Source organism: Ylistrum balloti, unplaced genomic scaffold (assembly GCF_031769215.1).
Source record: "Ylistrum balloti isolate Yb309-2 unplaced genomic scaffold, AGI_CSIRO_Ybal_v1 Utg369870, whole genome shotgun sequence".
Classification (NCBI taxonomy): domain Eukaryota; kingdom Metazoa; phylum Mollusca; class Bivalvia; order Pectinida; family Pectinidae; genus Ylistrum; species Ylistrum balloti.
In genome coordinates this window covers 270,611-286,101 of record NW_026782013.1, presented here as the reverse complement: position 1 = coordinate 286,101, position 15,491 = coordinate 270,611, and the positions used below count along the sequence as shown (strand labels likewise).

Below are 15,491 nucleotides of genomic sequence, written 5' to 3'. Positions count from 1 at the left end.
AATATAACACTGTAGCATCATCAACAAAATGGAGTAATCAAATGAAGAAAAAATCTCAGATAAAATCATAACATTAAAATGATTCACAGATCTCAAAACATCAACTAATTAGGAAAGAAGAATATTATGCAAGACAAACTTTACAAAACAATAATCACAACCTAGTGATGATACTCATAAAATTGTGCGGTATAAACTCTGCCGAAAAACACACAAAGTAAGATGATTAAAGCACAAGCTTCAAAATACCCAGAGAGAAAACATATATCTTCCAAACAGACTCTCACTTAACAGATTGTTTTTAAGGAAAAGTGGTGAAAACCATATATGGTTTCACTGTTTGTTTAGTAGAGCATGGCATGATGGTTGGAAGAGTTTTTTGAAAACTAACTTGTAATTTAATATATGAGACAATTAACACAAAGCAAATGTATAAGCAAAGTATCATCAACTTCCAGTCAGACACGTATGTGTTATATACATCTCTGTTCCATTCAGGAAGAATTTTGTTACTATGTTAGTAAACAAAAACATATTGACACATGACTGATCATGAGCTCCACCTGCTTTTTTAGCCAGCATGAACACTCTCTTCCCCGGTTCCGATTTCCACAGTTACACTAAGTGAGCTGAGTCCAGCTTATTGACACCCTTACTACACACACACACATCATGCTGACATAAGAGGGCCATAATATACACCAATGTTTACATTCTAATTCTATTGTCTTCCCAAGAGGAAAAAATATATAAAGAAAAAAAAGCTAAAGCCAGTAAATTTGATGGGGAAGATTTTCCACATCTCGTGGAAGAACATTTAATGTTTGGAATAATGAGACACGCATGTATTAGATGTTCTTTTACATCCAGATCCTTCGACCATTTTGTAAGAAAATCACGAAAATTTTGACCCCTGAAAATTACCAGCTATACTTTTTTTTTTACATCAAGTATTACAAGTTTTATGAAATGTTGTAATTGAAGAAATTCAAACGACTAACATGTTTGATGCTGAGACACAATGATAGATTAATACTCCAACCAATAACAGAAAACAGAAAAATGAGACGTTTTATACTTTTGGCAGAATACATATTTTCAAACCTATGATATTCGTAGTAAAAGAAATTTCAAATATTTTTGGAAAAGTTTGTCTACAGGATGCTGATATATCTACCACCTCTGTCAGTGTCCAGTTGCAAGGAAATGTATCGGGTGAGGTAAATATATTGCGGAAACACGTGCTTCAGCTTCTAGGAATGCCTTCGATGACAGTCAGAGTTTCATCAGCATCATTTCAAGGCAGCAACAGGTAAACTACATACCTTCTTCAACATAAATACTGCTGATCGAATTCCGACGCGAAAAGAATATATATGTTACCAAGGATGTATTCGAACAAAAGATAATTATCAATATCGTTAAGAAATATCTACCAATACTTACTTTGAACATATTCAAATTTATTGTGTTGATTTTTTATTTATTTATTGCAAATTAAGAGAAATTGTATCCACTAAGAAAGAGAAAACATGCGACTAACAATGGTCTTGTGAACAAGTATGAAGCACTGAAAAATCAAATAAATATATCAGCCCAGGCAAATCCTTTTTTTACTGTTTCGGGCTTAATTTCCCATTAACCGTATATGCCTTCAGTTTTCAATAAAAAGATATCGTACAAGTCTACAGCCCTATGTACAAGTGTACAGGCCAATGTGTCTACATACTTATTTACAAGTATACAGACCTATGTGTCTACAGCACTATGTACAAGTGTACAGACCCATGTGTCTACAGCCTTATGTACAAGTGTACAGGCCCATGTGTCTACAGCATTATGTACAAGTGTACAGACCCATGTGTCTACAGCCCTATCTACACGTGTACATACCCATGTGTCTACAGACTTATTTACAAGTGTACAGTCCCATGTACAGTGCTATGTACAAGTGTACAGACCCATGAGTCTACAGACCTATGTATACAAGACTACAGACATCTATGCACTATGCACTATGTACCCATATCTACAATCTTTAGATCTTACTTTTTCTTCGATATTGAGTTCGGTAATACAGGTGATGTGAAACAATTTCCTATTTAATATTGAAATCTTGAATTGAATGAAATCACGTGAGAAAATGTGTTGGTTTGATGAGGTAAAGACTGCGTCCTCGAGTGTCTTGGTTTCTATATTGTTCTATTTATTTACACTTTGTCGTTGAATGTTGTCATAGATGTGATACCTGTTCAGCTCTCTTTTCTCTGAGCATATTTCACTAGGCGCTTATATATGGCAGTGATACAATGAGTGTATCTAGTTTTTTATAAAGACTTCATATGGTATAATTTTCTAGATGACATATCTCTAATTATACTAAGAAAACTGATTTCGCTTTCAGCATAACTTTTACTAACATGACGATCATTGTAACATCGAAAAGCTCTCCAGTTACCCACGCAACGCTGGAAGCAACCATCAACAAAGTTTTGTCAACATTACATGTACGAAAATATCACAAACTTGGCAACTCGAACGCAAACTCTGCCAATCCTAAAGTAAGTAGTGAAGTGGCAAAAAACTTGTTATCTTAAGAATAACGCAATAATTAAGAAAGATAGTGGAAAATGAGAATGATATTTAGGAACTTCTATTATGTGTTACTAAGGATAGTATGAAAACGTGTTGGAAGTACAAAAGATCTGATGAATCACAAAGACTTACACGAATAAAACAAACCTTATGTGGTTGCAACATATATATCATAAACGGGCGATAATTTCGACACCAAATATTTAGTGTTACCGGGAGTATGAAACACATTGCCATATGTCGTTTGCATTATGAAAATAAATTCGATCCAGTGATGGCAACTATAGATATCCATGTGAAACAGTGAAGGTCACTTACATGATAGGGACCATTAGTATTAACTCATATGGTATCTTTTCCAATAACCATCAATTGTCTTCAGAAACGTGCTGCCGGACACACTGTTGTGATTGCGACAGTGTCAGCATTCCTAGCTCTAGCCATCATCATTGCTTCCGTCATCATTATAAAAAGAAGGTAAGCACTCCTTATTGACTAATTAATCGGTGTGTCATTCATTTTCATATCGCATCGTACATACTAATCTATCTTGAAAAAATCATCCTACTGATATTTTGCTTTTTCATCCTATGAACCGAAGACAGAACAACAACATTATGTAAAAACCAAAATCTCTGTTCGAATTCAAAACCGATCGCCCAGTTTGTCAAACAAATAGCCTCAATTAAGATAAAACATAACTGGATTGTGGCAAATCCACTGAGGCATTGTTATACAGTACAATATATATCATTGCGTGTCATATAGTATACTTTTTCTATATTTGTTATTACTTTATTTGTAGACAAAAACGAAAAAATAAAATTCCGTACATACGTGAAGATTCGTCCAAGTCTAACAGTGTGAATCTTGAGTCGATTACCGAAGACGACCAGGCCGTGTTCGATAACCTCGGATATAGAAATGACAGAGAGAGGGCTGCCAGTGAACGGTTATAATCAACTGGCCAATATCGTCATGTATATACAAGTATTTTATGGAGTGAGTGGTCTGATACTTTGTATAATGTACATATGATACAAGTGTACACGTATTGTAAATTTTAGTACGTAATCGAGTTATATATGCGTTTGGTTCTACGAAATGTTTGCACTTCTGCTTGTACAATACTGTTTACTTCAGGAAACATGAATGCTGAAATTGCTCTTAAGCGAATGCGAACTGCACAATTACTTTGTACAGGAACTGATATTACAGTGATATGCACGACATTTGCACATTTATAACAATTGTACACCATTAACGCTTGCTGAAAAATAAGTGAATTTATAATGGTTATGTATTCAATGCAGATGAGAATTTTACTGTGTGTACATGGTTAGCTCGCTATCATCAGATTGCCACCTTGCTTCCGTGGTCCGTCAATCGCCCGTGGTCCGTCCATCCACCTCATGTCCCTTTACAATAATTATCATAGCTGTGTCTTAAATGGCCCGAATGGATATTTCTCAATTTTGAAACCCTAGCTTTGATAGAAAAATGGCTGTCATCTTGGATCTTGACTATGAAAATGTGTTATCGCAATTTCCTGAGAAGTACTGGATGAGTATTTCTCAAATTTCATACGAATGTCCCATTTGTCCCTTGTTTTCAGCTTTGGATTTTGACAATGAAACGTTAGTAATCACCATTCCTGGGAAAGGATTTTCATGAAGTCAGCCAATGTCCCTACTTTTGTCGTTTTTAGTTAGGGACCGATTTGCGAAAAAAAGACATACAGGTGGCCATCTCGAATTTTTGCTATGAAAAATTGTTATCACTATTTTCTGAGAAGTACATGCACGTACTGAATGAATATTTTTCTAATCTAAGATTACGACTGTTATTGGTTATTACTATATCTTATGAGGATCTGTGGACGGATCGTTTTCAAATTTGTAGGTCCCCTTGTTGTACATATACCACTGGTGGCAAAATAGGAAAGAGGAGAAGAAAAAGACACAAGTGATAAGGAATTAATTAAGCTTCTACAATGATGTGTACCAAGATACTCTTGGATCTCCTGTTTACCATTATTATCTAATTACAAAGTCTGTACAAATAGGAAATTTAACAATAATTATGGATTTAATGTATAATTTTCATTTTACGAGCGAATGGATCACGCAGAGTCAGAGAGTGTGTGATTGCATATGGAAATACAGGGTTACTAAAGTAATCATGGAATATACACTTACTCCCGCGTTAAATGTGCAGCACGTGTGTAACTGGTTGTAAGATTTCATGAAGGTATTTCATATATGCATAAATAGCAATTTGATTACTTTGCATATTATGAAATTAACGTATATACAAATCGTGCATTAAGTATAGATTATAAGGATACAGATAGGGTTCAGGTGAAATGGTTTAATAACCTTTATTTTATTCGCTGTTTGGCTAGCAGAAAACTCATTTATTTGTTGAAAAATGACGAAAATGTTTTTACCGTAATGATTAATTTTATTGGAATTCAATCAATCGATAAATCAATAAGACGACTTTTTTTCAAATTGCACCCATGGTGTACAGAATGACCGTTGGGCCTTAAATGCCGGAGTTGTCTTTGATCCATTGCCGGTAATGAGTGACTCGGGTGTACACTGAAGGATACATGGGAGGACATCCAATATAACCGAATGACGTTATTCCGACTAAGGTGTCCCCACAGGTCAATGGTCCACCGCTATCGCCCTGATCAAACATAATCATGCACTCTATACTGGGTAACTGATGCGGTACAGAGAACTTAACTAAGACAACTTAATTGTTATTTGTATGCTTAACAGCATTTATGCAATTTACATAAACGAATATTTCACCTGTGTTATCATAAACATTACTGTGTGGCAGTTTATTACAGTAAATCAAAAATATGTATTACAAACTCAACTGTCCTAAGCTTTCAGTTCAATAATGGATGCAGGCAAAATATGCATCTTTATCCATATCTTCATCACGCCGTTATTCATTTGTTGTTCGTAAGGAACCGTTGTTATTTTTGTTTTAACTTTTTATTGGTAAGTTATAGATAATATGCTGGTAGATATTCGGCAGGGATATACCTCATTTTTTTAAACGAAACATATGTCACTAATTGAATTTAGGGCTGACAGCTTTCGGTAAATTGGCAAATCGTTTCAGAGATGATAAGTGACAGTATGTTACATTTACCGCAGTATGCATAGTCGAGAAAAATGTTCACTTTATGTTGTAATCGCACAATACGTCTACCCTTCACGATATGTTATAAAGCGGCTCTCATATATTTTAATCGTGAATTATCACAATAATTCTATAACCTCTGCATTTTCTGAATGTTGTCCATGTTAAAGTAATTATTTTGGGTGTGCAAATTCATCATTGCCCTAATTTGTAAAACAAAAAGTATATATATATTTTGCGCAAATCTTCAGCTTTTCCCTATGCGGCAGAGAAAACGCAAACAGAATCTATACTCAACATGATGGCGGAATATTAACAGAAGAAAGATTTCACGGAGAACCCTGCAAAATACAAACTTAATACTAAGTCACACAAAGTAAATTATGTAACGTTACCAGATGTGAAGAACGGAACCGCCAATTAAATTAACGAGTATGGAACACATATATCTAAGTATCAGGAATATTCCCTGATGAAATCATTGTGAAAACCATAAGACTTCCTCGTTATCTTTATCAAGCTGTATCTCTCGACACTAAATATTGTAGAAGGATCTGTCAGGTATCGATAGCTTGCACGGAAATCGTGATACTGAGAATAAGTGTGTGGTTATATCGATGGATTACCTAGTATACTTACATTACAGGAGGAAGAATCATCCGATAAAATGCATACATGACCATCGGCAATGATATCTTCCCCAAACACGTCAACACACCACTTTTCCTTCATTACGGTCATTTTAGCTTGTTGCAGGACTTCAGGAAGAACTGTTAGTGATAAAATTATACTGTTGAGCTCATTCCGAAAAGTGATTTTCATCTATATAGAATATATGAAAAATACCAACGTGAAAATAAATTCATATTTAATAAAACAAGGGCAAAATATGATCAAAAGGAAGATTTACATGCAGACTCCTGAAAAAAACACCATGAGGGAAAGACCAGGTGTCCCGGAAGAGTAAGCTTCTTCTGTTTTTATCGGCGAATCCGCTATGTTAATCTTGGTCAATCCAAGAACGCAATGTTATGTTTTAAAATGAGACTAACGAGCATCAAATACGCCCTGTTTCAAACCGTACAAGGAGATCACTATGACGACAGTTATGACAACCTGCATCTTTTCAAACCCTGTATTATAAGGCAGTTGACGACAGTCTGGCCGGAAATCGTGATAAAGGGAAATGCCTTTGAATATCGAATCAATCGCGACACATAAACAAATAAAAATCGAGATAAACGGGTGGTGCAGAAGAATCTGAATATAGATATATTACAATTATATATTCAGCTGTATTTATTGAAAACTTTGCAAATGCATATGAACGTGACTACTCCACTCAGTAAATAAAGCTACAATGTTCAATGTTATGAATTTATTTGATTATGGGGCTGCTGCACCTCCCTGTGTATATTTTGACTTATCTTTCGTTTACTTTGGATATTTTTAGTACCTACGAGGCTTCAACATTTAGGCCTTAAACATCACTGACAAGTCCTATAAGGACAAAACAGCTGTATGGTACATTTAATTTCGTTGTTTGACTCTACTGTATCTAGCTCTTAATACTTAAAAGGTACAGTTTTACAGAATATTGGGCTATGATTACGATATTTTACCGCCATCAGTTCGTAATCAGATTGATGTTTCTTAGTGGTTCGCAGAGCTTAACTCTCAAGCTTATGATTTAAACAAAGGAAAATTACTTTCGATATCCGAATTTCCGCTATTTCCTTATCATACAAAATATATATGGTGTACTCGACTGACAATTGAGTTACTGTGTACCCTCGTTATAGTACAGTGGATACGTTATACTCTGCTGTTCTCAATGCTGTTAGTTTGCATACTGTTACCAAAAAGGGGGCATACTTACCTACACCATATACTGTATATCCCCATCCAGTGATGTCGCAGCGATGAGGAGCGAATTTGTTTTTGGAGTCGTTGTCTGGTAATTTGACCAATGATGCGGCCCCAGGACCAGTGATGGATTCGTTAAACTTGAGAAGTGCAATGTCATTAGGAAAAGCACCATCACCTTCGCCGTAGTATTCGTGCTGTAAAAAGTGAACACAAACATAGAGATGAAGAGGTGTGTTGTAATTTTACAGGTTGTTTACTAAAGATGTCTCACTTACATTAAACCTTGGCAATCATTCATTAAAATACTTTATACAATCATACAGAACGATAATGATAATTGACCCACGATAACAAGGTAAGAGGTAAGATGGTAAGTTATATTTACTTACGACAATTATTTCGGCCACTGGAAACACCACTCCTCCTCTTGCACGTGATGAAGATCCGACCCGAATGGAGAAGAAACTATTCAACAATGAAAACCGACTCGGTAAGTAAAGTGATGAGGTGTAATGTGTAAATATATACTATGACCTGATTTACATGACAACATTCAAGGAATGGAAGGATAAAGTGTGTTTATTTCTTACAAAGATGGATGGCCAGATTTACATGATAAAATACGCTTTACGATTTACGTACTAAATGTGCTTATTTGTTGTAAAGCAAGTTGTTAAGAAGAATTGTTACGATCACTTGATTGTACAGAAATAGAAAACACGTGAACCACGGCTTGATAGATCGGGTAAGAACACAAAACGCAAATAGGTAGATTTCTCATATGCTAGAAATGTTCTTTTGGGTTTGGTTTTTTTTTATTTTTATTTTTTTTTTTTTTTTGGCATTTTTTAACCTTTCCTGGTACAATCACTTTGGACAATTGCATTCATTCAGAATATGACAACGTGTTCATCATTAAGATCATTAAGATCCAATAAAAATAGGGAAACGTATAGAAAGAATGATAAATCATTAATCTATTTTTCGGTTGACACGTAAAATGCAAGTCATGGTACTGAAAGATGGACATGACAGGACTTTACGATCGGATCAGCTTTCAACTACTAATTCAAATTCGATTACTAAGGAATAATGTTGACATTTTTTTAATTGAGAGTTCTCATTGTTATATTCATATCCAAAACATCCTAGTTATGATGTACACAGGCCAAGGTACATTTTGGATTCTGTTATCCCCGATAAATATTTGAGAAAAACGCATTTTCTTGGAGATCCTCATGGGATAATATATCTTTTATTTCATATAAAGTACAAACTAAAAAACATAATGTACATGTTTATTGGAAATTAAGTGTTATTTCTGATTGTAAAAAATTCTGTATTATATTCCATTTTCCGACTACAAAATTTAAAAACGTATCTCATATACATTGTTATTAAGAATGCAAGTCACATATACCGCATTCTAAAGATGTCATATACATACCTCGCCGGTGCAAAGGTGACACAGTGAGCTGCTGTTAAGGCTACCGTGTCGCCAATAGCAACTGCTCCACAAATATGACTGCCCAAGAACATCAGAGAAACTTGCCATGGATATTCACATATCTCCGCGTCGTTTCCTCCAATAATTCTACTCATCCCATACGACTGAAAATATGGTAACTACGGATACATTCTAAAACTTTGTTAGAACACAGGAAATATTCATAAGTTCATAATCATATTGAAAAAAAAAAGATAACAACCCGTGTATTTACTTTGCAAGACCACGTCACAATATAAACTAGCCTGAAAAATTGCGATATAAACGTAGCATAAATAGAATACTGCGCGTGACCTTAAAACGACGTTATCAATTGTTGGCATGGAAACGCAGATGACGCGGATGGATTAAACTATCGATAATTAACTTGTGTATTAATTTGCTATTGGTATAAGGCAGCAACTTGCGTCTGAAATGTGTATAAGTATAGAAATGTGATATGGCATCTGGTACCATATTGACTTAGCAGATTCCCGGTAGGTATTTATAATAGAATAAAGAATTTAAAAAACAGTATTGCAACAGAATCTCAATTGAAACATAAATAATTCTTTGAAACTTGGGGGAAAATGTGGATTAAGGATAAGACCTATCATAACACACCCAACCAAGCATATCTCACAAGGAAATTTCCCATTGAAGTCATGATATCAACCATAAATCTTCCCCGTAATCTTCATCAACCTATATCCCTCAAAACCCTGAGTTGGAAGATTATCCGTCAGATGTCGATTTCTTGTACAAAAATCGTAATATTGTGAACAAGTTCTTGAATATCGAACTGCGACATGGAAGCACCATTTCGACAAGCCCTTTGATAAATTAAGTCTCGTATAAAATAAAGGAAGTCAAGAAGAGAGGAGCACCATGGGTATATCTATTGGAGAACCTACAACCAAACTCTACGAAGGGATTGTCAACTAGAAATTCAATCAGAAATTCAATTCATTATACCATTTACCTTTCCGATGTATCATTGATTTAGACAGATTTTTTAACGAATTACGCTCCACTATAATTCACAATCATGCACTTGTACCGCCGTTCACTTATTCTTAAATAAGAAAGCTCTCAACTTCAGAGAAAAGGCTTTCCTTCAGTGTGGAATGGAGTATTGAAGAGAGCAAAATGGAGAAAATCAAGTTTATATATGAAAATGCATATTTCTATAATTGCTACAATAAACGATAATTTACCACTATAGACTTAAATTGGTTCTTTTTTAAATATCAAGAGCAGAAGTTATGTTTTGTTAGCATTTTATGTTTGTTTTCGTAAGGAACATTGTTATAGATAGAGTAGCAATATGGGGATAGATAACACTCAGTGGCCGTGGCACATTCTTCTTAAAAGAGCTCAAATAATGAGATCAATTATACAGAACAGTTTGAATTTCAGGGGAAGGTTTATGGTAGTCGAAAGAGAACGATTGTACTACTGTGTTGTTCCAGTATCATCTAATGTACCCAGTACTATAGGTATTACATACACAAATCACTCTTTATTTGCTTACTTGACTTCAAGTTATCAAATCGGTAACATAAGATTGAAATTAATCGTTTTGAATTTATTAGCATGTTAAAACTTATACAACACGGTGAGACAAATCAATTCACAGGGAACGTACATTAAACAATACGTTCTAAAAAAAATGTTTGTAAACAAAATTACGTACCGATGCCTGCTGTATGTGATCTTCATTGGATGCTTGTGTCAGCGAGGAACAGCCTGTAAACATGGAAATGATACTGTTTAATGAACAGGCACATGAGCTGTATAACAGTATAACAATACAGCTTTAACAATCCAGGTACAAAATGATACACCAAAAGAAACAAAAGACAACACAAAAACATAAAATTAGATAAATAAATAACCGAAAAAAAAATATGTAACATAAAAATAAAAGTAAGGGTTTTTTTAGTCGATACTTCGTTGACTAAGCTATTCACATTTATTAAATAGTGACTGTTTCGTGAACTCTTTGAAACACTGTTTTCATTCTGTGGCAGTCTCCATTTTCATACTTTACCGTTTCATCAACTTTATTCAAAATGTCTAAGTTGTAATGGAATAACAAAATATTTAAGATATAGGAAATAGTGACTTACCTGCGAAAGCTACAAGGCATAAAGCTAGGATAAACATCGTGACTACTGTGGCTTTTAATCAGGATTAATGAGGTCCGACCTCATTGGTCACATTTATACCCTGCTCCAAGGTCACGGTGGCCCCTATCAACTCCTCCAGAGGTCAACAATGGCCAGCAAATGTTTTTTCACAAACCATCCTGAGTACTTACAATGCCTTTTTAGTAGTAAAGCAATTAGTAACGATAACAATAACTAATCACATGGTCCGCTCCCAAGAAGATTTCGCTCTTAGAGTCTTCATACATCTCAGTTTTATTACAACAGTTGTTTTTGACATAAATTTCCCATGAATTATTCATTTTGTCATTAGCACTTTGTTTTGAAATATTCATATAATTATTTGTAATCAACTGTTGGTAATAAATGAGACAGATTTACACGTTTAGATGTCCTATGCTTTATATGGTTGCTGTTATATTTAAATTTCAAACAGTTTCGTTCAACTTGGTCTTGCATGGTTGAGTTTGAGAATTTTGTATATTTATGGTATAGACAAAAATGTTACCGATCAACAGTACACAGACGAAGGTAAGTAGTATAATAAGTAAAAACATGCAGTTTTACAGAAAAAGTTAAATTCGAACTCGGAATAAGAGAAAAGTGTCTCCAAAGACGACCCTGCTGATGTATCTAGGTAATCACAAGCAAAACGTGTTCATAGATACATGTTGCAAGCACATAAATGTCATTCAGATGTCCTCGGCCATTTTGGACATTGTGGGGTAGGATCTTCTTGTAGTAGCTGGTGGTTAGCTGACTTAACATCATGCGAGTGATCCGCCGCATGCTCTTCAAAATAGAACTTAAGGTAAAGTGTATTGTCTACGGAAACAACCAAAATAACAAAACATTCTCTATAATCACAGCTTTCGCGCCCCCTTCACAAATTGCAAGAGACTCAGTAGGCATACCCTCTAACGTAGGAGACTTTGTTTAAAAGATTTTTAGAAGTCGTTGGAGACCTACGTTTTAAATTTGGTCCAGATCAAGGAAAGTCACTTGCGAGTAACAGCGCGTGCAACGTCACTGAATGGTTTGGCACTGAAATAGAAGGGGGCATGGAAAAGTGCCTTGTAATACTCCAAAGACGACGCGCTCTTTCTGTGAATTAGTCATCTTCTATTTCAACCTGAAGTTTTCTGTGTATTCGAAATAACTATTCAGTATGTGAACTCTGCCGCTCACACATCGTTGTTCATTTTCATGAACAAGGATACTTCCTTGAGGAGAGAAGAGGTCAGAAGGAAAACGATTAAACTTTTAAAGAAAAAATGAAGATCAAACGATGTGGATGCAAGCTGAAAACTGACAAACAGCATCACAACGAGAATGTAGCCAATTAGAACAAAGACCGAGAGAAGAAAAACAATAATAATAAAAACATTAACTCTCTAGAAACAAATTTTATTCTTTCTTCTTTCATATAACAAGTAGATATATCTGTGACAACAAGTGATATGTGAAGACAAAGAACACTCGGACTTTGTCTGTGATGCTTTGAAGGTGGTAAAACATACTTTGTGATATTGACAAATTTTTACCTTCTCATAAATGTACGGGAAAACGAAACTTATGAATTTTAATGTATTCAACATCTTACTAATGCATTTAGTATTTCGTATCAGACATCTAAGATCATCATTTACACTACAAGATGATCAAGCATCTATTACATATTATATATGTTCCGTTATCGTTGGTAGTCTAGTACACTGTCATCACTTATTATGATAAAGTGATAGTACAAACAGACCTGGATTACCAACCATGTGTTCTTTGAAATTATCAATAATTTGCTTAAAACATATGACTTGTAAAAATATCTTTAAGATTTGATTCTTAATTATACTTAAATCCCTGGTATTTTCTGATTACAAATTGGAATTATATCTCAGTAGACATCTCGCATCTAATATCTGAAATAAGTCTTACATCAAACATGTTTCTTTTAATTGCTGGAATTAAATTGTTACAATATAACACAGTAGCATCATCAACAAAATGGAGTAATCAAATGAAGAAAAAATCTCAGATAAAATCATAACATTAAAATGATTCACAGATCTCAAAACATCAACTAATTAGGAGAGAAGAATATTATGCAAGACAAACTTTACAAAACAATAATCACAACCTAGTGATGATACTCATAAAATTGTGCGGTATAAACTCTGCCGAAAAACACACAAAGTAAGATGATTAAAGCACAAGCTTCAAAATACCCAGAGAGAAAACATATATCTTCCAAACAGACTCTCACTTAACAGATTGTTTTTAAGGAAAAGTGGTGAAAACCATATATGGTTTCACTGTTTGTTTAGTAGAGCATGGCATGATGGTTGGAAGAGCTTTTTGAAAACTAACTTGTAATTTAATATATGAGACGATTAACACAAAGCAAATGTATAAGCAAAGTATCATCAACTTCCAGTCAGACACGTATGTGTTATATACATATCTGTTCCATTCAGGAAGAATTTTGTTACTATGTTAGTAAACAAAAACATATTGACACATGACTGATCATGAGCTCCACCTGCTTTTTTAGCCAGCATGAACACTCTCTTCCCTGGTTCCGATTTCCACAGTTACACTAAGTGAGCTGAGTCCAGCTTATTGACACCCTTACTACACACACACATCATGCTGACATAAGAGGACCATAATGTAATATACACCAATGTTTACATTCTAATTCTATTGTCTTCCCAAGAGGAAAAAATATATAAAGAAAAAAAAGCTAAAGCCAGTAAATTTCATGGGGAAGATTTTCCACATCTCGTGGAAGAACATTTAATGTTTGGAATAATGAGACACGCATGTATTAGATGTTCTTTTACATCCAGATCCTTCGACCATTTTGTAAGAAAATCACGAAAATTTTGATCCCTGAAAATTACCTGCTATACTTTTTTTTTACATCAAGTATTACAAGTTTTATGAAATGTTGTAATTGAAGAAATTCAAACGACTAACAGGTTTGATGCTGAGACACAACGATAGATTAATACTCCAACCAATAACAGAAAACAGAAAAATGAGACGTTTTATACTTTTGGAAGAATACATATTTTCAAACCTATGATATTCGTAGTAAAAGAAATTTCAAATATTTTTGGAAAAGTTTGTCTACAGGATGCTGATAACCTAGTACACACTAACTCATTACAGAGTACATGAAGAAAAAGAAAGATATTCTGTATTTCTATGATAACTGATGTAGAACGTGATTTGAAGGTAAAAGGCACTTAATCAGCTCTATTGTTTGAACTCATATTTCTGATTACATCCGATATCTATGTGATACACTCTCTCTGGGATACATATCTCAGTTATAGAGTTTTCCAAATTTTCATACACACTTTTTTTATTGTACGTCCTCCTACAATTGAGGTAGTAAGTAGGACATATGATACTTAACGGACTTAATGATTTGAAATCTTATAATGATATATGCACTATGACAACAGAATAATCATCAAGCTAAAGTGCTTTAAAAAGTCATTGAATCATGAAGTAAACATAGATGTACATTTCAATGTTCTAGATTCACAGAAATTCAACAAAAGCCGTTTTTATTCCATAATATTTGTAACTACAACGCAATATCGCAGCATAGCTCCGTCACTTGGTCGTTAAATTGTCAACAGTCTGGATTGTAAAACCCCAGGTGTGAGAAAGTTACACCGGCCACATTCCCAGGAATTCTTATGATCGTTAGGTTAGTTCTAGTTTTAAATAATCTAGAATGACACTCAATAACACTATGTTGTATTCATGTAAAACAAAGTTGTGTCAAAACATTTCAATTCAGCTTCCTGCAGTATTTTATCGTGACAGTAAAATATCTGACTCATAATCACACATTTTTGTTCAGTAGAAAGCATTGCCAATTTGTTATTATAAGATTTTAGCTGTGTAATTTGAAATTAAAAACTTATCACAAATATTTTATTACAACATAAATACAACTTGGGTGTTAGCAATGATTACAATAAATAGTTAAACAGGCTCTGCTCTAGTTTCACTTGCAGAATCGTGTGTTCTAATGCACAAAGATATTGATGTAAGTATGATCCCAGCTTTTTACAAACCTATGTACTAAAAAACAATGGATAATCTAAACATTAAAATCAAACACAGGAAAAACATGCTTTTCACAAAATTAAATGTTACATTTTGTACAAACGTCAAAACCACAA

At 34.2% G+C, this 15,491-nt stretch overlaps 1 protein-coding gene across 1 annotated transcript; it reads right to left on the bottom strand.

Moving 5' to 3' along the window:
- Nucleotides 1-5,142: 5,142 nt before the first annotated feature.
- On the bottom strand, nt 5,143-11,284 carry LOC132545968 (fibrinolytic enzyme, isozyme C-like). Its single transcript, XM_060209650.1, has 5 exons — nt 11,248-11,284; nt 10,812-10,864; nt 7,640-7,823; nt 6,400-6,530; nt 5,143-5,289 (listed from the first exon to the last, which is right to left on the bottom strand). The coding sequence occupies exons 1-5, from the start codon at nt 11,282-11,284 to the stop codon at nt 5,143-5,145; spliced, it is 552 nt and encodes a 183-aa protein (XP_060065633.1).
- Nucleotides 11,285-15,491: the final 4,207 nt, after the last annotated feature.